The sequence below is a fragment of the Anabas testudineus genome, chromosome 13 (genome assembly GCF_900324465.2).
Source record: "Anabas testudineus chromosome 13, fAnaTes1.2, whole genome shotgun sequence".
Taxonomy (NCBI): Eukaryota; Metazoa; Chordata; class Actinopteri; order Anabantiformes; family Anabantidae; genus Anabas; species Anabas testudineus.
The window spans coordinates 9,359,011-9,372,117 of record NC_046622.1 but is presented as its reverse complement, the minus strand read 5'-3'; the positions used below and the strand labels follow the sequence as shown (position 1 = coordinate 9,372,117).

At 41.5% G+C, this 13,107-nt stretch overlaps 2 protein-coding genes across 2 annotated transcripts in view; one reads left to right on the top strand and one right to left on the bottom strand.

Moving 5' to 3' along the window:
- The window catches only part of dpf1 (D4, zinc and double PHD fingers family 1), a 33,256-nt gene extending 30,728 nt beyond the window's left edge, over positions 1-2,528 (bottom strand). The window contains 2 exon segments of the mRNA XM_026376758.1: positions 2,322-2,512; positions 2,514-2,528. Of these exon segments, the coding sequence (XP_026232543.1) occupies positions 2,322-2,512; positions 2,514-2,528 (206 nt within the window).
- Positions 2,529-4,191: 1,663 nt separating this feature from the next.
- Positions 4,192-12,313, top strand: si:ch211-11n16.2 (zinc finger FYVE domain-containing protein 1). Its single transcript, XM_026377258.1, has 12 exons — positions 4,192-4,416; positions 5,343-5,624; positions 6,645-6,867; positions 7,021-7,238; positions 7,346-7,452; positions 8,408-8,516; positions 8,903-9,000; positions 9,101-9,218; positions 9,670-9,840; positions 10,000-10,192; positions 10,295-10,393; positions 10,844-12,313. Exons 1-12 carry the CDS (start codon positions 4,300-4,302, stop codon positions 11,074-11,076), a joined length of 1,968 nt encoding a protein of 655 aa, XP_026233043.1. The 5' UTR covers positions 4,192-4,299; the 3' UTR covers positions 11,077-12,313.
- The last annotated feature ends 794 nt before the right edge of the window (positions 12,314-13,107 follow it).

The following is a 13,107-nucleotide window of genomic DNA, read 5'->3' as shown; positions in this document are numbered from 1 at the left end:
CATGCACCTCCACTGGCTATCACACTGCAAGTCCCACTCTCACTTGGCTGGGCGCTCAGCAACAATTGTAAATGCTTCCCACAGAATTTACATCCACTGAATTAATTATAATGTATTGCTGAGATTCAACAAGACTTAAGGACATTTAGTAAAACAACAGGGATTGTCTCCAGCGCGCAGTCAGCCACGCTATTAGGACTGACAAAGAACCAAATTTTGCTAGTTGTTTGGCCCATTTTACTGGATTGGCCTCTAATTTGTAAGCCTCTAATAGCAAGTTTGTTTGTAGACATGCTAATTACCAGAGCTTGTTTAAAAGCTGATCGCAGTGTGGTAACTGGAACATAGTTAAACCCATACTGCGTAACGACGGTATTTATGCAGTTGGTGAGATGTTAAAAGCTGCGCTGATTGCTGTGGCCTTGTATAATAAATGCATTCAGCTTTTTTTTCTGCCCATAAAGTCAGATGCTGTAGTAAAACAATGCGCTGGCATCCCTGAAGGATTAACTCTGGCTGAAAACTTGGCTGCCTTCTTATATGTCTTCTTTTTTCTCCTTTGTCCAACTTTGGAAGCACTTAAAAATCAATGTAAGGCGACAACTGAAAATTGGGCACTAGTTCATTAGTCACTGGCCCTGAGCCTCTTTTCAACCATTTACTTTCTACACCATTTACACTTTCACCATTGTAGTTTCTCTCTGCCACTACAACCTCTTTCCCTCTCTGCTCTGATATATATCCCATGCAAATCAGTCAATTTAATCCCCTGACATGCTGTCACTGAGGGCCTCTGGGAGCAATCTAGTAACACTTTGGCTCTGCTTGGTTGAGTATCCCAGAGACAAGAGGAGAGGAGGAGTGACGAAAGGAGAGGTCCCACATCACAGCCTCCATCCAGCCCACCTGTCTACTCCTGTCCCGTCACCACATACACTAACACTACTACATAACAGCTCATTAAAGCACAGTCCTAATTAAAACTTACAATTATTAATCGTATGTTTTGTTAATGGGGGGGGTGGTGTTATGGGCAAAACCCCATTTAAATGCCACCACAGCCAGCGAAGGCAGGACACAGTTGCCCAATCAGTAAGCTACCATTGTAATCCTCTCTCCTGTGAAGTGCTCTTCAAAGCAGGCACGTACAGGGCAGTCGTTCATGGAATTGCACGAAATGTCGCCTGTGTCTGCATCTCAGAGATGATGACAGACAGACAGACAGGCAGACAGGCAGACAGGCATGCAGGCAGTCTATATCCCATATCCCTGCTCAGGTAAAACCTGTGCAGCATCCTCTGCTTTGCACACAGGTCTTGTGACTTTTCTTTGTTTCAAACTGCCTGACCTGGATCTTTTGTGCACTCAAACACTCCCAGGTTATATGTTTATATTGGAGCTATTGTGATTTTTTTTTGGGGGGGGGGGGTAGATTTGTGTAACTACCCGCTGACAGACGCACATCAGCCACCTTTTTGGCTGGGAGCCCAGGCGGGCAGCAGGCGTCTACATTCCGCTGAAACCAGTCTCAGAAAAACAAAAAAAATAAAAAATAAAAAGAATCTGCACAAAGGGAATCATCACAAGAGAAACTTCACGGGAAATAAAGCCGTAAAAAAAGAGACCCCTTTGAGGTAATAAATGTCCGCTAAGATGTGCGTTCACTGTAAAACGCTGGATTGCAATTTCGGTTTTTATTATAGGGGCAGAAGATGAAAGCAAGTCTCGGAGTTGAAGCCGAACACCAGCGTCTTTACCTCAGCCTACATCTTTCCGAGAGGTCCGACAGTAAAGGTAACGCTGCAGACCAAAACCCAAGCAGTGAGCTTAATTCTGCCTACCTGTTTACCCCCTCTCTGTCCAAAAATGTGCACAGAGGTACTGTAAAGCCATCTAAGCTCCCCTGCCTCCCGGCGAGTCTGCCACTCCAGTCCGGCTTTGACCGTGATCTTGGCTGACTACACTGGCAAGGGACATACCGGGTCACCGAAATCTACCTCCAGCATTCCTCCATATCCCTGCACACGCGCTGCTGTTGGCTCAGGGAAAACGATGATTTGAATTGCAGCGGAGCGCACAATAATAATTAAAAAAAACAAAAAAAAAAACAGAAAGCCCCGTCAGCTTTAAATATAACTTTTCCTCAGAGCTGATTCACGTTCCCTGACATGATCTCAATCTCTGCTGTATACATTGCACGTATAGATGTGTTGGTAATCATGCTGAGAAAAATATCAGGGAATTCAAGGATCTTCAATTGCCACTGACAGCATGCACAAATACAAAAACGCGCAAACGCTCAGGAAATGTGTTGTACTTACGATTTGAGGGGGTTCTGTACCGCTGTGGCCATTTTGATATAGTATGATAGAATGCAACACTGCAGAGCCCGGTATTGTACATGTAATGTAGCAGCTATTTCAATTTCATTCATTCTCTGGGGCTGCGGCTGGAGAGAGCAGCCAATGGGATGCGGGAGCGCTCTGTGACAGCTTTGGGGAAGTGTAGTTTTTTACGCATGTCAACATGAAACATGCCGAGGACGACAGCACTACAAGTACCAGCGAGGTTAGCGGTTTAAGTGGACCACAGTCCCGCCTCGGACTTGTAAGGGCAAAGCCATTCCCCCAGATCCCAAATTATTGTAAAAAAAAAAAAAAAAAAATGACTACAGTTATGTCAAGGTTGGGTTGCAGGAGTGCCTGTCAGTGTGAGGATGCCAGTTTGTTTAGTGTATTGTTGCTATGTGTGGATTGCGATGGGCATGGTTTCGAAGTGAACTGCCCCACATCAGAGAAGTTGATGGACACATTGGCTGCTAATGAGTTAACTGCATAGACTACATCATATTTTTAAATGTTTTTTGTGTGTTTGATTGTTTTTTTGTTTTGCACACACATGCACATCAGTAAAAAAAAAAAAAAAAAAAAACATTTGGTTTAGGAAAGTGCAGGCCAAACATCATCCCAACCTCTGTGCTCATACTACAGACCAATAATAAGGACAGAAATAAGTATATTTTCAGAAAAGCTGAACCTCTGCAATCAACATATTATGGCCGTCGCTTCTTTTCTGCCCATTGAAATGTTGGAAATACTATACAATATGAAATCATTCAGTCAGTCTATTTCCCATCATTTATTTTAGCGCAGTTTAAGAGATGCTGTGCCTACATAACCTTACATTAGTGGTGGCATGTTGATAGACCCATGGTTAATCTTATATTATCTATGCTAGATAGCTCTGCACTGAGCAGCTTTAATTATTCATTAATCAGGGGCTATGGGTTGGGAGTAGGCCTATAATTGATTCTTTCAGACATTTGTCTCTCATGGTTGAGCCCAGAGAAAGGCTGGGACCCTTTCCAAACCTTTTACTCCTCCACCCTTGATTCATTCCTTCCTTAATTCCTTCCCATCTGCTATCTTTCTCTGCTTGCTCTCTTGCTTTCCTGTATCTATTAATGAATCCACCTCGGATGGCCTATTATTTTACATCCAGATGAATGTGTTACCATATACAAAGGCTTGTCTTAACTATTGGTGTTTCTTTGAACTGTCCCCAAAATTAATTTAATCCCTTATCCATGTGGTGTGGGAGGAAGGAAGGACTGACGGGAGGAAGATCGGACAGAGCCAGGACTCTTGGACACCAATGCTGGAATTTCTTTCTCCATGTCATGTTAGCAGCAGTGGCGCCGCTCTGAAGCCATTCAGTGACATGTGATATTTATAGATCTGTGCTAACAAATATTTAATGAACATTAGCAAGCTGCTCTAACGTGGCAGCACTGCTCCAATAAAACACTCTCTGCCACTTAAAATCAAATTTTGATTCTGTGTGTATTGCTCTCATCGTGGCTTTGCAGCAGTTTTAAAAGTCTGTGCATGCATTTGAGCTTTGTGCGGTGAAACAAATATATGCACGTGAATTTTGTTGAGTTCATGAATTTAAACTTTAAAAATCTACTGCAGACCACTCTGAGAAGTTTGAAACATAGATATCTCATCTAACGTTGTGCTTGTTTGTTCTCTCATCTCAGAAGTTTGTTGAATGGCATGTGGCGTGCAATACTGCAATCGACCACACGATGGTGCTGATGTATCAGCAGCGACGTCGACCAAGCGCACGCACGGCGCGTCTTACGTCACTGCCTACGTGCTCCGTGGCCCCTCCTTCCTGCAGCGTTAGCAGCACACGCGCTGTTGTTGTTATGATTGACAGACGGACAGGAGTCATGCTGAACTTTCGTTTTTTGTTTTCGTCGTCACAAAACATGTTTTAGTTAATTCAACAACGATGTCCGAAATATTGATGAAGGAAATGGAGAGCTTATCGATCGGTTCAGCGAAGCCACAGCAGAGTCCAGAGGGTGTCCGGAGCTTCCTGCTGGTGGATGAACAAGAAAACCTGCAGGTAAAGTTAACGCTAGCTAACGTGAGCTAACGCTAATTGCTAGCAAATAGATGCTAGGCTAAGACGGGGAAGACAACAAAGATTATAATTAGGCCTTTAAAGTATATGTTGTCGCTGATCCTATTGCTAACAGTGCTTGTACACAAACCAAACTCTCATACACAAAACTCAGCTGAAAGTCTGGTTATTGTTTAATCTAGCAAAGTGGGCTTACGACAGATTTATGCTGCGTCTGCTGTTTGCTAATGTAACATTACAACTGGTAACGTTACGTCTTTAATGCTTAGTCTAAGATTGTGGTTTCGCTATCAAGGCCCCGTGGTTTCTAAAAGAAATGAAAGGTAGAAACTACACCTGAACGAAGCAGAGCAGAAAATTGGTTTCTCATAGGGAAAGTCCCTGGTGAGTCATACAGCCCAGCTGATCTACAGGGAGGAACTCGAGTTGTTGCTACAAATGTACAAAGTGCAGTCGATAAAGATGTTTTCATACTTATCCAGGCAACCTGGGACATGTACACATCCACTTTAGTCGTTAGTGTTTGTGGCAGGATAGACTTTCTTAATGAATAGAGTTTGATTAGTTATATATAACGTGAGGTGGTTTCTATTGTGTTGTGTATGTCGTCCCTATTGCTTACACCCTGTTGAGTGTTGTTATTGTTTTGTTTTTATTTGTTTAATGGCTTTTTCAGTGGATCGCAGGAAAACAAGCCTCCACTTAATGGTAGCTAGTGGTGATGGTGATTTTCTAGAGTGAATGTAAATACTATCGTGGTGTAATAGTGTCATTTTGCTCACACAAATTTGGTTTTCCCTTGATTCAAAAAAGGAGGTAGAGGAGCCAATGATGTCATGTTAAGATAGCAATTGATCTTTTATACTTAGATGGCTCTGAGCTTTGTGTTGTCCTTACTTTCCCTTCAGGTCCGTGATGAGTCTGAGTTTATGGACAGACTTGGCTGCGGGGACGTGGCAGGTGTCAAGGTTCTCTCCATCTTTGGCAACACTGGCGATGGCAAGTCTCACACCCTCAACCACATCCTATTCAATGGCGAGAGTGTGTTCTACACCTCCAAGTCCCCTAGCTCTTGTACTGTGGGAGTGTGGGCCGCCTACGACCCCAACCTCAGTCTGGTTGCTCTGGATACCGAGGGCCTGTTGGGAGCTGCAGCCAATCAGAACCAGAGAATGCGACTGCTGCTGAAGGTAATTTTAGTGGCCACTGGTTGATTTTATTGGAAGTAAAAGATGGTCCTACACAAGGCAGTCTACACATCTTACAGTATATAGTTACAGTGGCAAGATAAATTATTTGAACCCTTTTGAATTATGTGGGTGTCTCTATTAATTGGTCATAAAATGTGTGCTCTGAGGCAACAAAGCAGCCCTAAAACACAATGTTACAGTGTCAGTGTACTCTTTGCCAAACTGCAAATATGCTACGGTGTTTTCCTGAGCAGCACTGCTCATGGTTTAAAAAAGGAAACGCATGCTAGGATGAAAACATTATGTTTATTAAACACATTGTGTTTGTCTTCACCTCGTCACTGTGTTTAATTAGGGTGAGAAAATGGGTGCTGATAGATTTTAGCTGTGTATTTTTACTCAGATACATTGATGTGTAGCAGACTTTTACGTGACCTGTAAATTTCTTAATATATCTCAAATTGGGTTACAGTGTCTTGTGAGCCACAGTTTTCTATCAGTGTTGCTTCAGGCCCATGTGGTGCTGGCAGTATCCGCACACAGGTTAAATCTATGCTATGTTTTGAGGATTTTTATCAGCTACTGTGAATTGTTCTCTTGTTGTCCTCATATAATTAACAATTACTGTACATGTATGTATATATCTGAAAAATTCTTACCAAAAATGAAACCAGGATAATAAGCTAAACTGTTGACAAGGATGGATTCAGGTGATTAAAAAATAATCACAGATACTGCTGTGAAAGAAATATTTCAATATTTGGCTGTCATTTAGCTATATAGTTATTTTAGTGTTGTATTTCTTAATTTTGAGACTTGTTATTTCTGATCATTGATTCTGTTGCTCACCCTTAAAGACTGTATTCTGATGTGACTTGTGGCTTAAAAATATTATTGAAGTGTACAATTGCTGTACACCTATCATTATCTCAAAAAAATGTGAAATGTCATGATACAGTTTTAAGTCTCTTATGCCCTGTCTTTGGAATTTGTCTAAACACCTGCTCACCTCTCTTCCAGGTATTAGCAGTGTCTGACATAGTAGTTTATCGCACACGAGCCGAACGCCTCCACAACGACATGTTCCACTTCCTGAGTAATGCCTCTGGGGCTTACTTAAAGCATTTCACCCCTGAGCTCAGGGCCCTGTCCAGTCGCTGTGGTCTGGACGTACCCCTCTCTTCTCTTGGGCCTGCTGTCATTGTTTTCCAGGAGACAACACACACTCAGTTGCTGGGTCACGGTAGGGGAGAGTACTATATTAAATGGCATGCTGCATGTGATCACAAAACCACACCTCAGATTTATAAGCGTATTTTTTTTTTTCTCACAAAAGGATTTTGTGGTTTTTAATGACTCCCTGATGTCCAACAAAAAAACATTCTTTCTTCTGTAGACTCAAAGGTGGCTGGTCATGCTGACACACTGCTCCAGAAGCGTTTTCACGACCTGGCTCTGGGGACAGAGGCCTTTAGCTCAGTGCAGTATGTAGGCACCCAGACCATCACACCTCCCACCGACTACAGCAGTCTCCTCGAGGCCGTCAAGCAGCAAGTGAAGAACACTCACACACGTTCCCCCCGCCAGCCTGGGATTGTGTTTCGCGCTCTTCAAGTACGTAGTGGTCTGTTAGTGTTAAATACACAAAGCAGAGAAATTTAAGATAGAGAGTTTCCTCTACTTTCTCTCATCTTTCATTTTATTTTTCTCGATCTTCCCAGGCCTTGAGTGAGCGATTCTGTGGAGAACTGTCAGATGATAAAATGACCCTGTACTCGTTTTTTCCTGATGAGTACTTCACCTGCTCTTCCGTCTGCCTCAGCTGCAAGTAAGTCATTACAAACAGTTTTGGGCAGGTACTTTTCTAGAGAATGACTTGGTGCTTACACCTGGAAAGATTGCGACTGAAATCCTTGTCAGATAAATACTTCTTCTTTAATCATTTCCTTTTCTACTTTCTAAAATTCAAAAACCTTTCATCTATAAATCATAAATCTTACAGTTCTTCAATCCTTGATGTTTAGGATTAATCTTGCTCTCCACCAAACATCACTTTATTGTCCATTACTTGTTTTAGAGTGTCTGTGTAAAGACGGGTCACACTGCTATTTGGACTAACAGCAGTAATTCTTCATCCTTTTGTCAGAGTCACCTAACTTTGCACCCTCTCTATTATTGATGAAGTCTTATATTATTCAAAGGAGTGTAACTACTTTGTCTTAAAACCTGCCTTTTACAGACATTTAGCAAAATGTACAAAAAACAAAATTTTGGAGCTAGGGAACATCCCAGATCTTCTGAGTTCATGTCTTAAACCTTAAACAATATTAAGTGCATTGAGATGACATCTGTTTTGATTTGGCGCTATACAAATAAAATTGAATTGATATTGAATTGAATTTTTCTACAGCTCTTCAAGCAAGCCCTTTTCTTCCAGATGGAAAAATAAAAAAGACTTTTAGTCGTTGGCTAAATCAGATTAGAAATGTATTTTTTAAGGCAGAAATCTGTTGTTGCTCTTATGGATATTAACTATCTTCCCAGTGGGACAAATAAAATTTGATGTCTTTTCCACATGGAAAGATGAAATGTTCTCCATTATTTGTATTTCTCCTTTCTGGAAAGTTTAGAAGGGAGAGGGGAGGAATTCATCTCAGTGGTTCTGAAAGGATTTAGTCCTGGATTAATGTACTATACACGCAGTTCCAACTTCCACAAAACCTGTCTTCACTGACTGACGTCTGTTCTATTGCCTGTTCCATGGTTCTCTGTCTCACCTCCAGCATTCGCTGTAAAAATGGAATGAACCACTTGAGAGATAGGGTCCCTCACATGGCAGATGGACTGTGCCAGTATGCACACCAGTACAACAACAAGGTCCTCATCTGTAAGGTAAAACTGACTTGTGACCAGTTTTATCAGCCAGTGACACAGTTGTTAAAAGTGATGTTGTGGTTTCAGCTGTTATTGGACTACTTTATTGTACTTTGTTATTTACATTTTATCTATCCAGCACCATAGACTAACACATTATTTATGTTTATATACTGCACGTCCAGAGTTACATTCATTTCTCTTCTTGATCTTGTATTGATGATGGGATAGTTGGACCGCTGCACAAGTTAGATAACTTCTTACCAGCTAAAAAATAATCATCCATGCAGTAATTATCCAATGGGATAACCATTACCTGTCTGCTTAGTTAAATCTAGGTGGTGACTTTTTTTTTGGACGTGCAGTGTATATTTTCTGTATTGTTGACTGTGTTGTGCCTCCAGAGATGCTATGAAGGAGGCAGAGAGGTGATTGTTGTGCCCAAGACATCAGCTTCCTCTGACAACCCATGGTTTGGACTGGCCAAGTATGCCTGGTCAGGGTAGGTAAATACAAATACGCACATACACCTTCCATTGACTTTTAGCCATCACTTTGACTGACGCTTTCTCTGTGTGTCTCTTCTTCCCTGCCCTCCTCAGTTATGTGTTGGAGTGTAGTAGCTGCGGTGTAATCTATCGCAGTAGACAGTACTGGATGGGAAACCAAGACCCTGAAAGCAGTGTGGTGCGATCTGAGGTGAAGCACGTCTGGGAAGGGGTGAGTGTTCTAATCTGCCTTCAAGTTTTTTATACACATTTAGACTGTTTAAAATTGTATACTTTGAATGATTTTACAAATCATTCAAACAATTTAGCAGAAAGAAATAAGCTCTCATTATATTAGATATTATTCAGAATCAACTGTCAAAACTATTCTTCGATTTCAGGTCAGAGATAATCCATTGTAGTGGAGGTGTACGTGTTTTCACAGTTGCCCTGTTATCTTTTGTTATCTTCCGCATAAAGAAAACATAGAAGTATACTAGTGACTAACATTTTCTGGATTGTGCTTGGTGGATCATACATCAACTTTTAGTCACAGATTCTTCTTTTTTTTTTTTACCTCATCTTACAGCTTTTCCCCTTTTTGCCTCACTTAACTTGTTGACTAGAAAACTTTATACATCTGCTCTTCAGTTTTCTGGATTGTTTCTCCCCTCTTCTTTCAGTCGGACACATTCTCTACCACCCACCAGAATGCCGCCCAGAGGGTCCTCGACGGGATGAATTTTGTGATCCAGTCAGTGTCGGAGTACAGCACCGGTCCCACCAAAGCCGTCACTGCCTGGCTCACTGACCAGGTGGCACCACCGTACTGGAGACCCAACACAGAGATCATTGTGAGTGGAGAGAACTGAAGCTGAGACACACAGCAAAAGCAGCAGAAGCAGCAAACGTGAAGATGCTTTATTATTCAATCAATCCTTGCAATAATTACATTTTAATGGATGTCCTGTTTTTCGTTGTCTCCTCCTACTCCGCTCCTTTATTCTCTTCAGACCTGTCATGGCTGTCAGAAGGTGTTTGAAGAGGCAGAAAGAAAGCATCATTGTCGATCTTGTGGTGAGGGTTTCTGTCATCCCTGCTCCAGCCATAGGATGCCAGTACCAGAGAGGGGCTGGGGCAGTGGTCCTGTGAGGGTGTGTAAGGCCTGTTACCGACAGGGAGGGCCAGCCGACACCAACAGCCAAGGTAACACACGTGCAGACATGCTGATTGAATCTGTGATAGCTTGATATATACAGTATAACTATTGTTAATCCTGCACATTTTCCACCCATCAATTTTCTGCAGTGTGTAAGGTGGAGCCTCGCGGTCTCATAGCTCGCAGGGTGACAGAGGTGGCTCAGTCTACTCTGGACATGGTCACCACAGCAGTGGACTACCCTATCTGTGAGTGCAGCTTCATTTCAACATCACACATTCTGCCAGTACTGTGCAGCTGGGTGCACATGTACTGAACTCTTGGGCGAGGTTAATCCGATGTCTTTTGAGCCTGAATGTAATTATTAATTTTAAAAACAAAACTAATTGGACCTGTTGTATCAGCAATTATTTTCACCAACTACAGTAATCTCTTTGAATTGATGGTTCATCTCCAAGGAATATATGGCTTAACTAAAGCTGTTAATTCTGTTTGTAAATCTTACATATTTATTTACTCCATAAACATTAATGTAGCTAAGGATACTGTAAAGGGACTAACATCATTGACAGTCTATATGATATGAAGCAGCCCCTGGAGGTGGTTTGTTTACGATATGCTGATTTATGTTCCAATAGAAAGAAATAGCATTATTTTATTTTTCATTTTTTCATTATTTACTCTGTCTGTTCCCCCAGGTTTTATGAAGGATGTGGCTCGACCAGACTACTGGGTGCCAGACCATAGCATCACCCAGTGTCACGTGTGCTCCAAAACTTTCACTCCAGCCATGTCCAAGCACCACTGCAGGGCCTGTGGACAGGGTGTGTGTGGTCCCTGTTCCACACACATCAAGCCTGTGCCCTCTCGAGGCTGGGACCACCCGGTCAGAGTGTGTGACCACTGCCACGCCCAAAATGATAGTCTGTGACTTTTCCAATTAGGAGAACTACTCAAAAAGTGCACTCAGTTTTTCTCAGATGATCTTCAGAAACACTGTGAATCCTGGAATGGCTGCTCCAATCAAACATCGGGGACTCACGTAACAGGACTAAATAGCAGAATTGGAATCACCTTTGTTTTTGTGTGAAAAGACGAGTTGCTTAGATGCTTGAAATGTTCATCATCTAGTCTCCAGACATGGTTTAGCGCTGACCTAGGATCTGCATTCCGCCTTTATGTGTGCTTTAAACAAACCAACCACAAATCTTACACTATCTTCACTACAGCCTCATTGGTCGGCGAAACTGCTTTAAACAACTGGACGAGGCTGGGCACGTTTTTAACTGAATGGTGGTTGTTTTAAACTGCACTGAATTGTAGTCTTCCTTGTTCGTTCATTTCTGTATTCACACCCCTGCAGCAGGCTGCCTTTTCTTAGCTTAAACAGGTGAAACAGAGAGGAAAACGAGGGAGATGCTATGGGAGTAGTGGGTGAATCTTAAAGTCTGAAGGGTTTTTAAACTATTGGACTCTTTTGCAAAGTTCCCAGAAAACTGGAGACGTGGTTTTATCCTCTTCACTTTGTTCCACTGAAACAGGAGGAGGAGTATGAAATTATAGATGGTAAAACCCAGTCAGAGCAGTTTAGATCTATGGGGGAAAAAAATAACCTTGTGTGCGCCTTCGTTACTCAGGGCAGAGTGTAAAACACAAGCTACAGCAGAGTGTGCCTTCATGGGAATGTTGATTCCTGTTTCTGCAGCCCCTGAGGTCTGTTTTTAGGGGGATTCATCCACATGGGCAAGGACTAATGAGCTTATTTGTGCCTAGTTACAGAGAAATGTTATTTACTGGTAGGCTATTGCATTACAGACATTCCAGTGTATGGAAATACCTGTGTACTGATGTATACCTTTCCTTTAAGAGGTTAATCATAGAAAATGGGTACTATCTTTATATAATAAATCAACCTGCACTAGACTGGACAGTTAAGATGTTCTGATATTATGAAAGTGCTCATATTAAATCATGTGCATTGTAAAATACAACTTATACACACACTGGTGGATAATTACATTGTTTTAGTGGGAGTTTCTCTGTGTAAGATTATGGATGCTAATGTCCGATCTAGAAATAACTAATTCAATTTAAAGTTGTTTTTCATTTAAATATAGCAATTGGGTTTTCTTAATAAATCATCTAAATAAAGAAAACTGAGCAACTAATTATACATGTATTTAGTCACTGCTTTTCATTCTCACTGAAATCAGTTTTGTATCCTTGGATTAAACTTTGCTGCAAAACTAACAGTGACACAGCATAAAGACACCGGCTGAATCTGAAATCATTCTCTGCTCATTCACAGCTTAATAAACAATAGTCTATAGTAATAGTGCAGTAGATGTTAGAGATCATCATTTTCTGTCATACATATTTTATCAGTTTTCTATATTTCTATCCTGCAGAGGTGCATTTAACAGCTCCATGATATTATAGTAGTCTATGTTGGGAAATATAATGCTCTCTTAAAGCTACAGTTTGCAGCTAACTAACTGCAGCATGAGGCTTCACTATTCATGCTCCACCACACACTGCCCAGCCTCGCAGGTATTAGTTCTTATGAAGTCACAGTGTATAAGGATGCTACACAATTTACTCAAGCAGATATAATAGATGTTCTGTGACTATGCCCTATTAACCACAGATGTTCTGTGGCTGGCAGCGTTGATCAATGTGTCTGTGTTACGGCTGGAGTTAGTAGTCTTACTGTAAACTGGTTGCTTTTTCAGAGGGACTTTTTATTTAATAGGTCAGATTAGCTTTTTAAACACAATTAACATGCTATAGAATCATCAAAAGTCTTACCTTGGTGGGTGACAGGTGCATGCAGTGTTTCTATATTTCTTTCTCTTCTTTCAAACTCCACTTCAAGGTTATCTGAAGGTTATGGTCCCTGATGCTCGGTGCACTAATGCATCATTGACTAATATCCATGAAGAAGTGCTCATTTCCTTCACAA